We start from the raw sequence: 21460 nt of genomic DNA on the forward strand, positions 1-21460 counted from the left end.
AACGGGCCGAACATCATGAGACTATTATTTCAATAAAAAGACAGGACTTTGGATTTGAAAATATTAAGTTCCAGAATTCACAGAGCACTACTGGGTCTAATGGGTAAATCGCCAATGAAAATCAAAAATTGTAGGTGGCCCTAATTCGATCCTTCAGGAACACCTGACGTAGGAACAAAAATTTTGATAATATTGATTTGATAATGAATTGACCTGGCTGACGTTTCCCCAATCATCCTGTTGGCTTCCTCGGAGCTTAATAGAACCTGGTTTGCATTCTAGTCTGTTCCTGCTTATATAATGGTGGGATTCCCATATTGGTCACAGGTAAAGACCTGAGTAGCGGTAAGGATTGTTTGATTGCTTATAGATTCTCGGATTTTTCGTGGGTAGAAGAATTGATTACATGCAAAAATTTTTGTTGTATCGAATAATATTTTATGTCAGGTTTCGTGATTGTGTTCGCCAACCGATGATGAGTTTATTTAGTCTTAAGGCTGTTTCATGTTCTTTGAGCCTAGTTGATTTTTTTCGGCCGGTTGCATGGAATGGTAGAAACTTCTGGTTTGTCAAACGGAACAAGTGGTAAATCTGGCTTTGACGTTATTTTTCTTGAGAACTTTTGATATGTTACCAGTGATGTTTTGAATTTTAGGAGGACAACAGTTGCAAGTGTGGGTTAGCTTCCGAATTCATTGTCTTTTGAAGGTTCTGGTGAAGTGTATTTTGTAACGGAACGCTTAATATCTTTAATGTGGTTATACGGCTCTGTAAACAAGACAGTTGATAAGCGATGATTTTTGGGTGTATGGGGATATGACAATGCATTAAGATATCGGTCTGTGTAAACAGAATTGACTTCTATTGCCGAAAACAATCAGGAAACCGGACATCAAATTTTATTTGATAAAAGTATAATTTATGAACGTAATTCATTGTTTTACGAATCAAAAATCCGAGAATCTACAGAAATCTATAAGCAACCAATCAATCTTAACTGCGACTCAAGGCTTTACCTTTCACCAATATGTTCATGTTCTTTTTTCAGCTCCATCTTCGAACAGGTACAGGGTAGAATGCGAGCCAATTTCAGCTAAGCTTCGGCGACAACAAGTTCGATTAATCAACAACCAACGCAGGGGAAATTCGGAAGATAAGATTTGTAAATAGCAAAATCCTCAATGTACCCTTCAGCAACTTGAGATGAACTTCAACCACCATTTTAATTGTACAATGTCAGCACGAACAACACAATTTTAGCGGAAAAAGTTTTACCGGATTCTGAAGCCCTTTTCATGAAAACGTAGATTGTCTGGCCTAATTTTAGGTCGCAAAATATCACGCAAGGTTTAAAAAATAAATAAAAAGGAATTGGTTCACTTATATTCAATTTTTTTTCCAAACCTGTCTGTTTCTAAATAGAGTTTGCGTTTTAGGGAACTTCCGCAAAAACAAGCGACTGGATAAAACAAAAGCCGTTCAAAATCGACCTTAGACGGAAAAAAAACAGGGTAAACCCAATCCCCCGAGTACGGAATAAGGCTCTGGCCAAATGAAAACGTTTTACAATTGACAATAAAAAAAAGAAGCGGTCGGGCGGAATGAAAACTTTTCCCATTTTGTAATGCACCGGGGGTGCAGACAGGGATCCCGCGATATTTTCTTATTCTTTGCTTGGTTTTATTACCTTTTTGTGCCAGCGAGAAATAACTCAAAGGGATAAGGAACTTCTGAAGGAATTTTCCCCGGCGGAAATAATGAAATACGGTCAAGTCGGGAGTTTAATACCCGGGAGTTTTCGATAGGGATTGTAACGGGCGAAAAAATTATGTTTAAGAATTTCCCGAACCGTTTAGGAAATTCTCGTTGACCTGTTTGCGTTTAAGTTGAAGAGGTTCCGAAGGTCGCCGATTCACAATGAATAATATTTGATATATCTGATATGCAACGAATTCAATAGAATTGATTCTTTGATATAATCAACATCATAAACACAGTGTCTAGATGTTTTCTAATATTGGTATCTCCGTTCGTCGTTTAACCATTTTGTCCTTAGAAGTGGGCATTCCTCGCAGTCAGTCATTTCATACTATTCTGATCATAAGTTTTACAATATATTTATTAATTTGACTGATACCGAGAAGAATAGAAATTGGTAGAAAAGGCCTTCGTCTTTAAAGTATTAGAACACCACTGAGGAGTCAAATTATTTATGCTCTGATTGCGTACTTACAATTAACAATAAACGTCAAGATCTCCCATAAATTTCGTTAGTAAAACCAATTTGAAATGATTCTTCATAAGAAAACACAGTATATATAGATAAAGGAACGACAATCAGAGACATTGATTCCTTAGAATACGCGAGTTAAATTAAAAACAAGTTATATATATATATATATATATATATATATATATATATATATATATATATATATATATATATATATATATATATATATATATATATATATATATATATATATATATATATATATATATATATATATATATATATATATATATATATATTATATATATATATATAGGGGTAATTCTACATCTACCTCAATATCCATAATTGTATCCACTAATTAAATTACACAAACAGAATATGCCAAACAGGCCTGTGCTTTCTTTTGTAACAGTTTCTTTTTCTTTTGTAAAGTTTCGACAAAGCTTAATAAAAATTGCATAAATTCACACTGCCTTGCAACAAAACTTTTTTATCAAAAATTCTTTTAAACTAATCAACAAAGTTAAACACATTAAAATCCTCCCTTATGTTATTCTAATTTCTTCTGGCGTCTGACCTTTCTATGCAATTTATATACACAATATTGTCACTCAGAAATAAATTAATTGTATCATATAACAAAGTTTAATAATTCTAAAGGAGAATTAATTTTGGCGAACAAACTTAATTCACTACAGAAATTTTCATGGGCAATTTATGAAATATTTTACATGAACATCTTCTGAGCAAAATTATTATATGGTGTTATAGATATGAGGATGACGTTTTTGCTTGCGTCGATGTACAACTACAATCAGCAGAATTAACTTTAATAAACTTTATGACATCCACTAAATGGCAAAACAAATGAAATTTTTCCATTTATCAAAATGCCTCACATAGAGACCCAGTATAACGTAATAACTAAAACAAAACCAACCTTTCATCCACCAACCCCTTAAAAATAATTAAGCATTAGAAAACAAATATCAATACTTGTTCATGAATTTGACCATTACAACAAAAATCTATCTATCAGTTTTCCTTGTAAAGTGTTTCACTAAAGAAGCAAGATATTTTTCTTGAGGGTAATCCTCGTTTATGAATCTTAAGGAGTCTGTTTAGGATAGGACGATTAAAATAATTTGATCTTTTGGGATAATACGAGTACATAGGTCAAAGACGAAATTAAAACCTTGAGTAAGACGGATTTTTTAATCTCAGAAAATTGATACAACGATACATTTACCACAGTGTTTGGCAGTTAAAAAATTAAGTATTACCTAAGTGGTTTCCTCTTCAGCACAGGGAAACTTTTTTATCTGTGATATCACAAATTGGCTCGGAGTCTAATTACCATCTGCAATCGCAACCGCAACGCCTGATTCGATATTATAATTGGCAAATTAGAGAGAGTGCCGTGTTTAATTGAGGTTGGCGCTCAAATGGGAAAGTGCTTGTCTGTCTTGCACAATTCCGACCACTTGCTCGAAATTCAGGCCGGTCCAACTCCTTCCTCTTTCTAGCTTCCCCTCAATTATTAGCTGAAGCAGTTCATATTTTTTGTGCCTGAGTAGGTGACCTACTCATGCTCTTTTCCGTACTTTTATTATATACATGTTTACCACCCATTCTTTGGAGTTCATCGTTCGAAACGCTTTCCTTCCAGAGTTCACACGTTTTCAGTTAGTTTATGATGCCCTCTCTCATCGTCCGCGGTTCAAGGTTGTACAATGGTCCCTGATATAACTATATAATTGTTTTTGTTAGTTTTCGTTAGTTCTAGTTGGTTTTGATATTATTTTAACTACAAGTGATATACAATATTTAATTTTGCGATACCCAGGCAGTTTTGTTTTATTTTTGTTTCTGTTAACATAAAAACTATTGCACAAACTAAGAAAGCAAGAATAATAAAAACTACTATTATACACTTTTTAGAAACTATATAACGATTATATTTTGTTCGTCATGTTTATCTCGGTTTTATTAATTAGGTTAGTACTTTATTCAAGAATATTATACACAAGTTTTTATTTATCGTACTTTTTGAACTTGAAATATAGACTTGTTTCTTTTTTGTATTTTGTGTTTGTACTGTAAATGATTTCGGACTTCTGGATTTCACCCCTTATTGTGTGTTCCCTGTGTTCTTCGACTTTAACCTTTAAATGGTGTGTTTTCTATATACAGAAGTGCTGGATAGAGCTATTATTTCTACTTACTACGACATCTAGAAACGATAGGAAGTCGTTCATTTCTTTCTCAACGGTGAATTTAATGAATGATCACAAAGAATTAAGATGATTGAGGAAGGAATTTAGCTGTTCAATCTGTTCCATTCCAGATGATAAAGGTATCGTTATCATATCGAAGCCAGACCCTGTCGCATCTATAGCGTGCGTTTCAAACCAATCCATGTATATATTCGCTACTACCGGAAAGAGAAAGGAATCCATCGGTACGCTATCAAAAAACAATACTTAACCTCCAAGCCTTTGGCTGCTAACAACTGCAACAGGATATTAGTAATTTCTGTTTGCGATTTTGTATATCTAGGTTTACAAGATCATCAATCTTGAGAAATGCCTTAACGAAGTAAGCAACGGCATTAATTCTGATTTGAAAATATTTTACCATTCTTTCACTATTTGCTCGTACTTCAGTCGTCACTGTCTCTCCAAGGTTCTAAAAGGCTTTTTTGGAATACTCTAGTATTATCGCAGTTTAATCATTGTAATAGCGTACCCTTGTCTAGATAAAATAGCCTTAGACTTGGCGCACGAAGTTAGACGTGTAGTTCATATTTCAACGTATCTGTTACATCAGGCTGGTTGGATGTCCACAATTTGATTCCCGCAGATGGGGTCTGCTTACTATGCGACAGCATCGAAAAGAGCATTTGAAAAGGTCCTTCTCATACCAAATCGTAAATATGATTAATCAATCTCTCTAGGACATTATAATGGGTAAGAATGAATTATCTACGGCCCTCAGACCCGAGCATCCCTTCAGGCTGTAAAAGCTGCCAACGTGGTCAAAGAGATGAAACGAATGAAAATAGACATTCTAGGCTGTAGTAAAGTGAGATGGCCGGAAGCGGGGAGTGTACAATTATTGACCATCGCATTTACTACTCAGGAAATGATAACCCTCAACACTATAACGGAGTAACTACCATAATCAATAAAAATATATAAGAAGTAGTAGCTGGATTTCTACCTGTATCAGAGAGGATTGCAGTACTGAGAATGAGTGCAATATGAATATTATTCAGACCGATGCGCTAACAGCTGATAACAATGAAGAATACATCGAACAATTTTACCATGATTTGAAGACAACATTGAATGACTTAAGGAAGAAGATATAACTTTGCTCCTTGGAGATTTCAACGCTTGGAAATGGAGAAGAAGATAAAGCAGTGGGAAAATACGGACTTGGCACCCGCAGCGAAAGAGGAGATATGGTAGTCAAATTTTGCAAAGAACACACTCTTGCCTTTAAACTCCCACTTAGACGATTATACATATAGAAGTCTACCGCTGACAACAATATAATAAGAGGCCAGATTAATTGCATTGCCATCAATACACGCTATCGAGACGCCGTAAAATTAGCGAATATTTCTCTGGAGCTGACAATGACTCTGACCACAACTTACTCCTCTATGTGATAAGATGGCGCCTTGAAATGTCAATCAGAATAAATAAACAACAGCTAATAGATATCCAGAAACTGAAAGACGCCAACATCAGAGAACGGGTCAAAGCAATAACCCATAGAAGCCTTGAAGAAGCGAAAACGAACACAGAGCCGGGCATTGAGATAAGCTGCGAAACTCAAACATGAGGAAAGAAAAACATAGAATGGATGACTGACGACATACTGAAACTAATGAAGGAAAACAAAAATCAAGAGAAATAGGAACAAATATATAAAATTATATTGCAAAAGATCAAACAGAAATTATTAACATTACTAAGGAAGAAACAATCAAAGCAATCAAATAGCCAAAAACCAATATAGCACCAGGACATGGTAAAATCAGAGCTAAACTTCTTAAACAACTGGAAGAAGACCACATAGACACCCTAAGAAACTTGTTCTATAAAATAATCAAACAGGCAACATACCAAGAGGATGGCTTCTATCCAGCAACAACGAAAAATGCGAAGAACATTAGTTTGATGAGTCATGTTCTCAAAGTTTTTTTTGTATAAAATCCACAAAGGAATAAATACAATCCAAATTAGAAACACAAATGGGATTCAGAAATGGTCTAGGAATTCAAGTATTGATTCAAAAAGCTCGAGACATTAACTGCGACGTGTTTCTTTGCTTCATTGATTTTCAAGAGGCGTTTGATAAAGTCCGACACAAAAAGGTCCTCGAATTACTACAATTATCAGGAATAAAAGATGCAGATATACGTATCATTGCCAACCTATATAGTCAACAAAGTGAAAAAGATGTTTATCAAGGATGCGTTTTATTATCTCTATTTTGGAAGGTTTACTCGGAGCATCTCTTCACTGACTGAATACTCGTTAAAGGAGAGAAGCTGAACAATCTTAGACATTCGGATAATGCAGTCCTAATATGAAACCACGCAGAAGGATTACAGAGATTAATCAACATAATCGTAAATATATGCGAAGAATATGGCATGGACCTAAACACAAAGAAGACCAAGATTATGATCATTAGCAAAAATCCAAACACCGAAGCTAATTTGCAAGTGAAAAACACTAAGCTCGCAAAAGTAGAAACATTTCCATATCTTGGTTGCAGCTGGAACGAAAGATGGGGCCATTCCCGGGAAATCGTTACTCTTCCGCTTCTTCAAATGTTACGTGTTCTCTGTAGTGCTCTGTGGTGAGGAGGCCTGCACTCTTACATTTCACATTTCACATGTGGTGCTATCGAAAAAGAACTCTTAAAGACTATCAACTTGCATGTTTTGGACACATCATGAGAAATGAAATATATCGAATACTCGAAATCCACAGGGAAAACCGGAAGGTAAAAGAGGTCCTGGTAGACGCAGAATCTCATGGTTACACAACCTTAGCCAATGGACAGGGAAAACATCTGTCGAACTATTCAGGGCGCAGTAGACATAGTTAGTTGGGCCAATATAATAGCCATCACCATGTGATAAGACACTAGAAGAAGAAGGAGAAGATGGCGTTTAGACTGCACGTTCGACCTAAGTCGGTTTGCAATCTCGTATGTCAAATGGTACCCGGAATACCTAGCCGCCGTTTCTCACCGATCATTACGCTTCCACTCTAAAAATTACTGAGGCGTCATTTATCACGCCCGTAACGGACGCGAGAGCAGTCAGACGCGCACAGGTGTACTTTATAGGAAATTACTCAACAGACAATCTCAATTTTAATCTCCGGAATTTGTTTCATAAATTACGTTTGCCCGGGCGGATGACACGTTTTTAATATAAATTTTTAACGGCCCTGCGCCCGTTTATAGTTGAAGATACAAGACGACCGACTTCATTTTAGATCGACTCCATTATTACCGTTATCCGTTTAAATTAAATTTTAAGTCGACACTTTTCGGCGACGGATAAGACTCGGTTCCGTTACAAGGACGGTCGAAATATCGGGACGGATCGAAAAATATTTTCCATTAAGGGTTCTATCCGATTTGAAACATTAAATTCCGGAGCTCTGGCTTGGACCGGCGATCCGTCGCGTGACGAGGGGAAAACAAGGCCAAACGAGCGAGGCGGGACAAAAAAAAACCGTCCCCTTTCGAGATCGAACAGTTATTAATTTTTCAACGTTGTCCGCGTATAACAACGGAAGGGACAATATCGTGATAAGTACATTTTCATTGGAATTTGTTGCTATGCCAGGCAATTTTTTTTCAAGCAAAAGCAAAAGTGTAATTTAAAATTGTATAATATATCCGTATATATAATCCGCATCAGACATTATTAATGGGTGTTTTTTTTTCGATGTATAGAACTTTAAGTTGGCATTACTGTTCAAGATGGCGACCGATTTAACAGCTGCCAAGTGATTTATTCTCAGTTTGGTTTGGCAATTCATCATGAATAGACTCACGTCTGAGCAACGCTGGCAAACAGTGCAATTTAAGTTCTGTGCGGAATACGTATCGCGCACTACGTCCATTTTATCGTCGACAAAATCGTCCATCAGAGCAGTTAATTCGATTAACCATGGAAGGTTTTCGCACCATGTTTACTCTTATTGATAACTCGCACCCCCAGAGACGCCGTACGGTGCGTACAGAAGAAGCTATTGCTGCTGTAGAGCGTAGCATTGAGGAAGACCCGAATGAGTCCATCGGCCATCGAGCACAGGAATTGGATCTGTGTCCATCCACTTTATGGAAGATTTTGCGGAAGGATTTTGGTTTACTTGCTTACAAAATCCAACTCGTGCAAGAATTGAAGCCAAACGATCATCAAGTAAGGCGTAGATTCGTCTAATGGGCCCAAAACGAGATTGCCGTTGTTCCCGATTTTCATAAGCGAATTTTGTTTAGCGATGAAGCACACTTCTGGTTGAATGGCTACTTCAACAAACAAAACTGCCGCATGTGGAGCGAAGCTAATCCTCAAATGTATTTCGAAACACCGCTACATCCAGAAAAACTGACTGTTTGATGCGCTTTATGGGCTGGTGGAATCATTGCGCCGTACTTCTTCAAAAACGATGATGGCCAGAACGTTACAGTCAATGGTGATCGGTATAGAGCTATGATTACTAACTCTTTCATTAATGAATTGAATAACCATGATGTCCAGGAGATGTGGTTTCAACAAGACGGCGCAACATGTCACACAGCTCGTGCACAATTGATTTATTGAAAGACACGTTCGGTGACCGCCTAATTTCACGTTTTGGACCTGTGAATTGGCCTCCAAGATCTTGTGATTTAACACCACTAGACTACTTTCTGTGGGGCTATGTAAAGTCATTGGTCTATGCGGATAAGCCACAAACGCTTGACCATTTGGAAGACAACATTCGCCGTGTTATTGCCAATATACGGCCACAAATGTTGGAAAAAGTCATCGACAATTGAACGTCCAGATTGGACTACATCCGCGCCAGCCGTGGCGGTCATATGCCAGAAATCATATTTAAAATGTAATGCCACAAGATTATCTTTCGGATAAATAAAATTCATATCAATCGAATAATCCATCATTGTTTTATTGCAACTTAAAGTTCTATACATCGAAAAAAAAATACCCCTTATATACCTGAAAGGACAAAATAGCAAATAATAGAGAAAAACCTATCAAGATGAGATTGAACCCAGACAGATACACATTATAGTTATTAAAAAATATAGTTTTATATCTAGTCATTTTTTCGAAAGGCGAATCTTTAATAAATTTATAATAAGGTAATCAAGACATGTTGACTTACGTAAGTCCAAATATTTTAAAGCGTAGATGAAAGTATTGTCATTATAAAACTCCACGGTACGAAGTGTGAACAGTGTGGCCAATTGTTTCAAATTGATAAGTGTTACCTACGCAACAAATCTCATCTAGTTTAATGAAGCAGGCATAGCCTTTATAAAAGCATTTCAGAAAAATGTTGTTACTCAGCGATAATTCCTAGAATTGCTGATTTAAATGGCTGGGTGGTAGATCAAAGCGTGCAAAGCTTGAATAAAAATTCGTATAGTGCGAACCGACTGTAATGTTGACATCTGCTGGAAAAATTTTTGGTTTAGGACAACATGTCATCAAAAGCTTTTTTTGAAGTGGCTACAGTAAAAATTAAAACCAAGGACGAATCGCTTGCCCTCTTTCATTTTTCTTTTTTCTTGCCGATATTAATGACTTTTTTTCTGCATTGACTTTCCAAAGACTCTCCATTGATGGATTCCATAACATCAACCTCCTTACCTACGCAGACGATGTCGTCTTATTAGCTAAGTCAGAGACTCAACTACAGACTCAATTAAAAAATATATGTTTGACCAGGTATGAAAAACGAGAGTTTTCTTACAATCAATGAATAAAAACATTAGTTATGTGCTTTAGTAACTCATCTTCGCCAACCCAGCCAAAGCTCTTCTTAAAAGGTTTAATTATGTTAGTGTGGCATTTTATTCTTCCTCTTTGATTAGACAAACAGAAAATATAAATTGAAGGTCAAAAAGTAGATATCGATATCATGGTCCTTCTTTAAATAGAACACAATTTTCGAATTTATGTAGCATAAATTACATTTTATGCGCAAAAAAAATAAGAAACCGATATTTTATTTTGAAATGAACGGGTAAGTAGCTAGTACCAGTAAAGTTTTTAATTTGTCCCAATTGCATTTCTGCGCTTCTCAATGAAACCCAGAGAATTCATATTTTAATTCTTATTGGATATGGAGACAAAACGAGAATTCAAGAAGAAGTTTGTAATGTGTTTTTTTCTACACCCTTTTGTAAAATACCTAATTATACTCTTATGTAGCGTGTCATTTTAAACGCCTGTTTCGTTTACCATGGATCCGAGCCACTTTGGACATGGCAATTATGTTAGTGAATGTATTCATGTTGTTTTGTAAAAATATACACGTTCGGTAACCTTTTTAAGTCACTAATTTATTTGGCACGAGCGGAGGGAGTTTCCCTGATGTGTTGCATACTATGCCGTTTACCACACATGGTGCATAATATTGTAAATTGAGCGACAATTTATTGAAACAGGACATGTTCGTCTACAATCATGTCATCCAAAAACTAATGAGAACGCAAGACTAAATATTTTATTAGACGTTGGAAATAGTCCCCATGGTTCATCATCTGAAGTAATTTCGTCCGTAGCTTCTGTCTCATGACCGATACAAAAATTTCTGAAATACAGTTTAAGATTATATCTCCATAAATGCAATCTTTATCAAAAAATTATAAGATCGAAGTCTCCACATTATCTTATCAAGAAAATCAGATTTCGTGCAGACATTCACAGTTGAAATATACAATTTATAAGCCCTCTTACGCCTCCACGTCACACCTCCGAAACTTTTGAAAGAACCTTTACATGTGACATGGCTAAAACGTATAATGCATTGAATCAGTCTCTTAAATTACTAAACAATACCTTTTCGATACATATTCGTGATGCCTTATTTTCATTAAATATTTAAATAATTTTCAATATAACTATTCATAACATGTATATCCCTCTATTTGCTAAAATCCTAATCTTTATTTACTTTTTTATGGGTATCTTTCTCGTCTAATGCTTCTACCTTTTTTTTTACTTTAACAATAGAGGCTCAAAATATTTTATTATATTCATCTAAACCGTCTCTTTTAAGATTAAAGATTTTGTTATAAATTGAGGAGTGTATTGTATACTATACATTTTTGCTATCGTCATTTCGATACGTTCTTGCAAAACAATACGAATGCATTTACTGCGTGACGTCTGCCATGACCGTAAGAATTGACAAAACATTGAGACCGTTTGCTCCCAAGCCCGTGGGTCCCCGCAAGTGTCGGAAGTGGCTGTCGTAAAATAACACTTTCCGTTAGCTTAATCGGTGTATAATTGGATATTTTGGAGAAGGGAGTAGAAAAACGAAATTGTACTACTCTCTCAGCTCCTTTCCCAAATCCAATCCAATGCCATGTAGACAGATTTGGTTTCACGAGAATGGTGCTCCAACCCATTTACCTCAACAAATGCGTGAATATTTAAATGCAATATTTCCCGGACAGTGGATGAATGATCTGCAAGATATATTACCCCAATACATTCTTCCCGGGGCAAAGGATTGGTGGAAATGGATCAATTGAATGACCTGTACGATTTCCAGATATTAATCCACTGGATTGTTTACACTTGGGATATTTAGAATCAAAATTTTGTAAGGAAAAACCACAAAAGTATGCTGTGCAAATTTAATCAGTAATGTTTTTTTTTAATTTTTAAATCGATTGGTATATTGTCAAGAAGTGGGCATTTCCAACACTCAATAAATCTATAAATTTAATCTCAATTTTACTTACTTTACAATGAGTCTTTCCGCATATTTTTTGGTAAACAAATTACAAGCACCGTGTATATTTTCTATTTACTGCAAGAAATCCGATACCTGATTTGTAAATGAATTTCTTAATTATTCTAACTGATCACTATATTAAATGATATGTTTAAACGTCTCATTAATGTGAGGATGTTTTAAATTTACTATATGCAAAGATTGGCGTCAGGTGTGGGGTACAAAGCAAGCCTCTATGCCGATTATCCTTATTGCTATAACGTTGTTGGATGATTAAATGTTCCCCTCGTTCTCAAAAATCTTTAAAAAGAAACCTATCGATATTTAGGGCGGCTAAACTTCTCAGAAGCGAAAAATCAATTACCCCGACCACCGGCAACCTCCAAAATTTGTTAAGCAGAATCCGACGCGCCCCGCGGGTCATCACCTCCGATTCATCCCTTTTGAATGCCACCCTTCCACGTTATTGACTCCGTCGGACCCCAATAAATCCCCTCCGGCCTCGAATATGGTAAATCAGCATAACGGCGTAAACAAAAAGGGGTGGGTGGATACGTAAATTGATCGATGAATCGGGTAGGGACCGCCTGGAGGCCAAATCCAAACCACAAAAGACCCAGACGGTGGAAAAAATAATTGGAACGGAATTAAGCGGTCGCGATTGATTGATCGCGCCCACGCTCCATCGTTGTCAGATTTTAAAAAAATACGCCGCGTTAAATGGCAATGGCAACCACTCCCGGATGCACTAAAAATGATGGAGACCTTTTTCGGCTCGGGCTACGGCTACATTATTTATATTATTATATTATATATAAATCAGCTAAATGATAGGAGCCAAGAAGGCCCATGGCTTGGTTACACGTTTTTCTCCATTTGATTTCACTCTTTGATAAAGTTTGCCCATCCTGCACTTTCATTTCCTTCAGATCATTTTGAACAGCTTAAATCCATTATCTCCGCAGCCTATCTTCGAGTTATCCCCCGTTCAGGATCTGCTTAGAAGGAAGTTCATCTCCTACTTTTGCTACATCACCCAGGCACCTTAAACTTTGAGCTCTCGCGACGGTTGTTATGTATAGTTCTCCATAGAGCTCTTTAAGCTCCATATTAGCCACTGATCCTCTACCTTCTTTCCACCAAATATTCTTCTCAATACTTTTCTTTCAAATATTTCTAATGCTTCCGTCTCCCTGTTGTTGGGCTCCTATACTTCACATCCATACAAGACAGTAGTCTTAATCATCGTTGTGTACACTCTTTCTTTGAGGCTGCTTGACACGTTCTTTGCTCTTAATATGTGATGCAATCCTCCCATACATTTTATATACCTTTTGCTATCTTTTCTTAAATTTCATGCTTTTCCTCACAATCTGATTGGGTCGTCGCGACCCTGAGGTTAATTTAAAGCGGACTGTAATTTTTTTTTTTTAATCAGAGCCCGCAAGACGTGGACGTGAGGGTAGAGACGGCACTAACTTCTTCTCGCTGCTGTCTCGCTGGACTGGGGCCCCAATAGCAGCTCCTGTTCGATCTTGATGATCACGGTCTCGGTCCGGTGGAGGTGGTTCACACGCACACGCAATGCGGAGGGAGACAATAGTTTCTTCTTTTGGGGGTTCAACACTTCGGCCAAGCCGTTGAAATGTGGAGCGCCGGGGCTATTAAAGCTCCACTGAATAGTCGCAGTCTGGGCGGCGAGTTTGAAATATTCGAGAATTTGTTTATGGGCACCGACAAAGGAGGTTCCTTGATCGCTGATTATTTGTGAGCATCGGCCTCGGCGAGCTACGAACCGCCGAAAGGAGGCAATGAATGCTTCTGAAGTTAAATCAGAGACCAACTCCAGATGGATGGCTTTTACGGCGCAGCATACAAATACGCAGATATTAGTGACTTGGCACCTCGAGACTTGCTCATGGTAATCGAGAGGGGGCCGGCGTAATCTAGACATACCACCGAAAAAACTTTTAGTTGTGAAACTCTTACGGCTGGGAGGTCGGCCATAAAGGGAGAGTAAGATTTGGGCTTCGCCCGGAAGCATCGAATACACTGGGACAAGACTCGGTGTATAGCAGTGCGTGGGGAAAGGATCCAAAATTGCTGTAGCAAAATGTATTGAAGAGTCTTAAAGCCTACGTGTAGGTTTTGTTTGTGTGCCCATTCTATAATAAGCTCTGTCAATCGGTGAGATTTGGGCAATAATAAAGGATGCTTCTCGTCATAGGGTAAATTGGAACGCCTAATCCGACCATCCACCCTGAGGCAGCCTCGCCCATCTAGGAAGACGGCTAACTTGCGAAAGGGTTTGGGAGGCAGATTATTTTTGTTTAGTTGTTCAACGATGTCTGTAAAGCAAAACATTTGAACGTGTTTTACGATCACCAGAAGCGCATTTTGAATCTCCAATGGGGAGAGAGGACCGAATTGTTTTGTAAGTTTATCGGATCTGGTATTCGAAATGAATCTAAGGACGTAGGCTATTGTGTGTTGTATTTTGGGCAAAGAGTAAAATTTATTCACCAACAGCGTTAAAAAGTGCTCCTCGAAACTGGTGTGCAAGACTAAAGTTCGCTCTTCGCAGAAGACCTCTTGGGGACGAATCTCAGTAATGTCCGGCTGTTGAGGCCAATTATTGGGTTCCTGTGCAAGCCAAGCGGGGCCTTGAAACCATAAGCCATGGTTTACGAGCTGAGCGGGTGTTACACCTCGGGAGACGCAATCAGCGGGGTTCTCCGCAGTGGGAACGTAGCGCCAACTAGTGAAGGGAATGAGACCGTGTATATGTGCCACTCGATTGGCCACGAAGGGTTTCCAGCGATGCGCTGGGGACGCCAACCATGCCAAAGTAACTTGTGAGTCAGACCATGCAAAGACTGCGTCGAGAGTGACGTGCCTTGCATAGACCTGCTTAACGTAGTCGACAAGGTCGCTGAGAAGTGCGACAGCGATTAGTTCCATGCGGGGAATCGAGATGGCGGTTTTCAAAGGGGCTACTCGAGACTTACCAATGACGAGATGGATCTGAGGATTGCCAGTAAAATCTCTGCATTTGAGGTACACCGCTGCCCCGTAGCCAGTCTGCGAGGCGTCGCAGAAACCATGCAGTTCCACCAATTGTGGTTCGTCTACAAATATACGTCTCGGAATTTTAATGGCTCTTAGTTCGGGAAGTTCCGACTTAAAATTATTCCACTGTCGACAAACATCGTCACTGGGGATTTCGTCCCAGTCCGAGTGAGCGAACCAAAGCTTTTGCATTAAAAGTTTAGCGAATAGCACCACGGGTGACAGAAAGCCTAAAGGATCGTAGACGCGAAAGATTTGACTGAGAATATTGCGTTTGGTACAAGGTAGATCTCTGGGCGAGCAGGAATGAGAAAACGTGTCGCAAGAAGGGTTCCATTGCAAACCTAGGACTTTAATACATATGGGCTCATCCTTGTCAAACGAACAGGGCATTTGAAGATGTGAGGCATTGACAGCAGATAGGAGAGCTTCGTGGTTGCTTGCCCATTTCCGAAGCTCGAACTTCCCTGTTTGAAGAAGCTGAATAAGTTCTTGCTGTAAGCTTAGCAATGCATCAAGGAGGTCCGCACCTGCGGCGATATCGTCTATAAAGATTTGATGCTCCAAGGCTTGGGCCGCGCGGGGAAATTTTTTACCTTCCCGTATGGCCAACTCTTTGATCGTTCTGAGGGCCAGGTAAGGAGAGCTGGACACACCGTAAGTGACGGTGTTTAAAACGTATTCCTGCAAAGGTTCCTGATCGGGGAAGCGCCAGAGAATTTTCTGGAAATTTCGGTGTGCAACGTTTATCAAGATTTGCCGATACATCTGACGTATATCGCAAACGAACACGTAACGATGGAATCTGAATTGTAGGAGTATCGAGGAGATATCCTGCTGCAATTTTGGGCCTGTAAGCTGGGTGTCGTTTAATGAAACACCGTTTGATGTGGCGCATGATGCGTCAAAAACGACACGAATTTTTGTATCTTTGGAGATACAAAAATGAGGTATGTAGTAACCTAGAGGTAGTAACCTTGGGCGGAGTAAGATACCAAAGACATGTGGCCAGATTTCAAATAATCTGTCATAAAATCAACATAAGCCTCTCGGAGGTTAGGATTCTTTGATAAACGCTTTTCGAGGAGGTTGAACCTTTTAAGAGCTTGATTATACGAATTTCCAAGCGTGGGCGCGGAATGCTTAAAAGAAAGTGAAACTACGAATCTCCCGGAGGTCTCGCGGTAGGTAGTTTCGTTATAATATTTGTCACATTTGATGTCATCAGGGGATGGAGGTATGGACCTTGAAATCGATTCAAGTTCCCAAAATTTTTGAAGACCAATATCAAGTGTTGGCTCCGTGATTGGAGAAGGCCAAACATTGGGCTCTGCCTTGCAGGATCCAGCCAAAGACGGTCTCAAGCGCTACCGGTTGATCAAGGTTGCCGACTAGGCGGCCCCTTTCTAAAAGGTAGGGTAATAATTCAGCACCGATTAACAGGTCAGTGTCGCCTGGAATGTTGAATTGAGGGTCTGCAAGGGGCAGATGTTGAATATGGGCCAAGTGTGATCGATCGATTACCATTTTGGGCTGCGAAGAGCAAATTTTGGGCAAGATAATCGCTTCAAAGTTGAATATAGGTTCGAGCTTATCGCAAGGGCGGAGTTGGCATTGGATCATACCTTGGCTGCAACTGGACGACATATTGTTAAGCCCCTCTATGGGAACCAAAACTTTTTTACGGGGTAGACCTGTCTGCGCAGTTCTGCGAGATAAAGTTTGCCATGCTTCCTGTATCTAGCATTATTCGCACCTTTTGGAAGAATCCGTAGATATCTTTCACGTGGGCTACGATAGTGGACAGTAGAACTGTGGATTGTTATGACACGGCAGATGATCCGACAAGAGTCAAGTTTGGTGACTGAAAGCCAGCTGCACAAGTGGAATCGTTTGCGTTTGCATTGGGCAAAGCCTGAGAGTGGCTGGGGGTACTAGTAAAGAGCCGGGGCTCAGTGAATTGAGCTAAGTTGTCGTCCTCGTTATTCTTGGGAAACTGGAGGAGACTATGATGTGGAAATTTGCAAATTTTGCAGTGTACTGAGGTGGGGCACTGCTTTAGGTTGTGTGGAGCCCGTAAACAATTGATGCAGTAATTATGCTGCTTGACAAGGGTAGATCGGTCGCGCGAAGTCTTGGCCAGAAAGACCTGGCAACGAAAAAGTATATGATTACCAGAGCACGCAATACATTTGCTTTTTTGGGCAGAACTTTGTTCAGGCGTGTCGGTTATGAAAGCCGAGGTGGATTTTCTAATGAAATTAGAGCTGGTTGGAGTTTTACTTCGAAGACCAGACGGGTTAGAGTTCATTAATTGCGCCGAGTCCAAGGCCTTACAGAATTCTTCAAGAAAATCGCTTATGTCCTGAAATGTTGGCAACTCAGTTGTCCTGAACTCCTTTTCAAACTCAGTGCGTGTCTGACTATCCAGCTTTGGCAGCATCATGTTAAACAATAAAAAATCCCAACTGTCGGTGTTAAATTTAAGGGCTTTAAGAGCGGATATGTTTTCTGAAAAAGTGTCCAAAAAGGCGCGGAGTTCTCTAGCAGCGGGCTTTTGAACCGCGGGCGCATTAAAAATCTCATGGTAGTGACAGGTGGCTGTGAAACGCTTATGGTCATACCTTTTACGCAAAGCCTCATATGCGATTAAATAGTTGTTCTCCGTAATACTCAAACCCTTAATAACATTAAACGCGTCACCTTTCAATGCTCGATGCAAGTAATGAAACTTTCGGACGTCTGAAAGCCCTACGTTATTATGTACGAGACTATCAAACATGTCTATGAATGGCGACCAGAATTTAAAATTCCCATCGAAAGTAGGAACGTCCATTTTTAATTGAATGGCCGATTCGCGGGGAGGCTCAATATTACTGGCGTTTTGACTAGATGCAGGGGCATCCGTGGAATAAATATCGCGTTTAAACATTTTGATTGCGTAGTAATATATGTCCGCCTGTTTTCGAACCGCATCGTGTTCCTCGAATTCTGCGTCATCGGCAAGCAACATAATTACGGAATTATGAGACTTGCCGAATTCACCGTACATTTCGTCACACTCATCGGCACGAACCAAAAATTGAACTTTTTTTGAAGGATCGGTCTCGACCTTTACCCCGACCTCGTAGGTTTCTTTTAACCGATTAAGAGCAGCAGTGCGTTTCATTACGAGCCTTTTCAATTTTTCGGTCATTTCGAATTAAATGGTAAAAGAACTAGACACCAAAAAATAAACGGCTACGTAAGTAGTACTAATCGACAGGAAATGTAACAAAAAAACGGCAAATACCGACTCTGTTATTATTTGTTAAAGAAACCAAAGCGGAGTAAACAACGTTTTTTATTTGATAATTTTTTGAAAAGTTATTAACACTACGGTCGTAATGCGATATCGTAGGCCTTAGTCAAACCGTGCGCCCAAACACTTGTTTTTATAATCTATATATGGATCTACTAACAAAAAAATAATAAAAAAAAATAAATTTTGTAACTACGGAGGATTTAACCTATTGATGCATTTATGTACCTACCCACAAATAAATGTTTTGAACGAAATACGCCAAGCGAACACTATGACTTTTATATGATGCAGAAAATGAGCATGTAAAATATTGAAAATATAGAAATCGCGAAACATCCGGCATCCCGGTCGAAGGATCAAAATGGGTCGTCGCGACCCTGAGGTTAATTTAAAGCGGACTGTAATTTTTTTTTTTTAAGCAGAGCCCGCAAGACGTGGACGTGAGGGAAGAGACGGCACTAACCTCTTGTCGCTGCTGTCTCGCTGGACTGGGGCCCCAATAGCAGCTCCTCTTCGATCTTGAGGATCACGGTCTCGGTACGGTGGTGGTTCACACGCACACGCAATGCGGAGGGAGACAATAGTTTTTTCTTTTGGGCGTTCAACACTATCGGCGTGCTATCGATGCCAAGTTCGAACGCGAAAAACGTTAAGCACGTTCTTAGTCGCACGTGCGCGCGCTCTCCCTCTCTTTTAGCTCTACATTTTCCACATGGCGGCGACACCTTACGGGCTACTGAATATTTAAACTTCCGCGGTTCTTGTCCGGGTGTTCGCTTTGCGGATTTAACACTTATGTTACAGCTTTTTTCTACTTTTTGAAAATAATATTCGGTATTCTCTGTTATAACCTTCTGAACACTAAACTCTTTTTCTCCTAGTGTCATATATTTTGTTTTAAGAATAATTAAATTTGAAACCTGTTTCTTTAGCTGACTTTTAAAAAATATTAATGAATTAATTAATTCATTTATTTAAAAAGGTCTACCTAACAGGTAGGATGTAATATTAAATAATTAAAGAGGCATTGGAAGGAATGATCATATTACCAAACTTAACCTAAAGTCTAGCCTAACATAAGAGAATGGGAAAATTAACAATTATAGCTCAAGCAGCAATAACGTAATACATCGCCAAAAAACATCCCAATCTTTCCGAGCAATGTATTTGTAGCACATTAAGAAAATACGTCAAAATTTTAATATATTTGTTCTTGGTGTGCCCAGAAAGAATGTATTACTGTGTCTAAAGTTAATATGGCGAACAAGATAATTTAATCTATACAATAGGTCAGAGCAATCAAACAAGTTAATTAAAATTTTATATAAAGTCATTAAATAATGATAATCATGGCGATCACTAAGACACATTACCAAATATATTTAATTATTTTGTATGCTAAAAGCCTGGTGGGGTATACTCCTCTCAACTTATACCATACATACTTCAAAAACATACGCTGAATTTTTCCAGGGTATTAATATGACAATTGTGGCCTAACTTAGAAACTTCTGCATTTTTAAAAGTCTCTAGTGCAAAGTACGATAAATCCATAGCTTTTTGAGGCTTCTGCCATTACTTCATTAACATGAGGAACAAAACATAATTTCGAGTCGAATATTATTCTCAAGTCACATAAAGTGTTAGAACTGGAAAGACATATTTCACGGCTACATTACACTTATCTTTATTAAGTTGCAAGTTATTATATAGGGTTATTATTTTCGATGTATAGAACTTTAAGTTGACATTACTGTACAAGATGGCGACCGATTTAACAGCTGTCAAGTGATTTATTCTCAGTTTCGTTTGGCAATGCATCATGAATAGACTCACGCCTGAACAATGCTTGCAAATAGTGCAATTTTATTTAGAAAATAATGGTTCTGTGCGGAATACGTATCGCGCACTACTTCCATTTTATCGTCGACAAAATCGTCCATCAGAGCAGTTAATTCGATTAACCATCGAACGTTTTCGCACCACGTATACTCTTAGAGACGCCGTACGGTGCGTACAGAAGAAGCTATTGCTCCTGTAGAGCGTAGCATTGAGGAAGACTCGAATGAGTCCATCCGCCACAGGAATTGGATCTGCGTCCATCCACTTTATAGAAGATTTTGCGGAAGGATCTTGGATCTTGTGATTTAACAGCGCTAGACTACATTCTGTGGGACTATGTAAAGTCATTGGTCTATGCGGATAAGCCACAAACGCTTGACCATTTGGAAGACAACATTCTCCGTGTTATTGCCGATATACTGCCACAAATGTTGAAAAAAGTCGTGGCGGTCATATGCCAGAAATCATATTTAAAATGTAATGCCACAAGATTATCTTTCAGATAAATAAAATTCATGTCAATCGAATAATCCATCGTTGTTTTATTGCAACTTAAAGTTCTATACATCGAAAAAAAACACCCCTTATAGAGACCAATTATTGATGTGCTCCAAACTACGTTGGAGAATAAGACAATCTTTTGAATTCGGTTTTTTTTTTTTAATTTTTACGTCTTCCTCATATTTAAAAAAACTGACATCAAGGTTTTTACCATAGTTATTAACGAAAATATTGAACACCTATGCCTTCAATATTGAGACATGAGGAACGCCTGAGGAAACAATCTATTTATCGGAAGTGTGATAATAGAGATAGACGTTGCTTGTGAATGAGAATTTTGTGATCTTTGCCATCAAACCCTTTTGAAAAATTAATAGCCTCAGAAATATACTGAGGCATAGTCGTTAAATTGGCAATGGTGCATCTTCCTTTACAAGATCCATGATGTTGAGGGACTATTTGGTTCTTGGCATATTTTGTCCCGTAGGA

The 21460-nt window shown here is 38.5% G+C and overlaps 2 protein-coding genes across 4 annotated transcripts in view; both read right to left on the minus strand.

The window, feature by feature from the left end:
• The window catches only part of LOC132706641 (TWiK family of potassium channels protein 7), a 398964-nt gene that overhangs the window by 369685 nt on the left and 7819 nt on the right, over nucleotides 1-21460 (minus strand). The window lies entirely within an intron of this gene.
• Nucleotides 13730-16092, minus strand: LOC132706434 (uncharacterized). Its single transcript, XM_060677778.1, has 2 exons — nucleotides 14508-16092; nucleotides 13730-14307 (listed from the first exon to the last, which is right to left on the minus strand). The coding sequence occupies exons 1-2, from the start codon at nucleotides 16090-16092 to the stop codon at nucleotides 13730-13732; spliced, it is 2163 nt and encodes a 720-aa protein (XP_060533761.1).

The sequence above is a fragment of the Cylas formicarius genome, unplaced genomic scaffold (assembly GCF_029955315.1).
Source record: "Cylas formicarius isolate icCylForm1 unplaced genomic scaffold, icCylForm1.1 PGA_scaffold_8__14_contigs__length_24414737, whole genome shotgun sequence".
NCBI classification, from domain to species: domain Eukaryota; kingdom Metazoa; phylum Arthropoda; class Insecta; order Coleoptera; family Brentidae; genus Cylas; species Cylas formicarius.

Bases quoted from the DNA above. Each gene is read 5' to 3' on its own strand.
- LOC132706434 (XM_060677778.1), bottom strand. From the start codon at position 16,092: ATGTATCGGCAAATCTTGATAAACGTTGCACACCGAAATTTCCAGAAA. The intron at 14,308-14,507 runs GTCGGATTAGGC...GTCTTGTCCCAG, and splicing joins AGGCTGCCTCAGGGTGGATG to TGTATTCGATGCTTCCGGGC.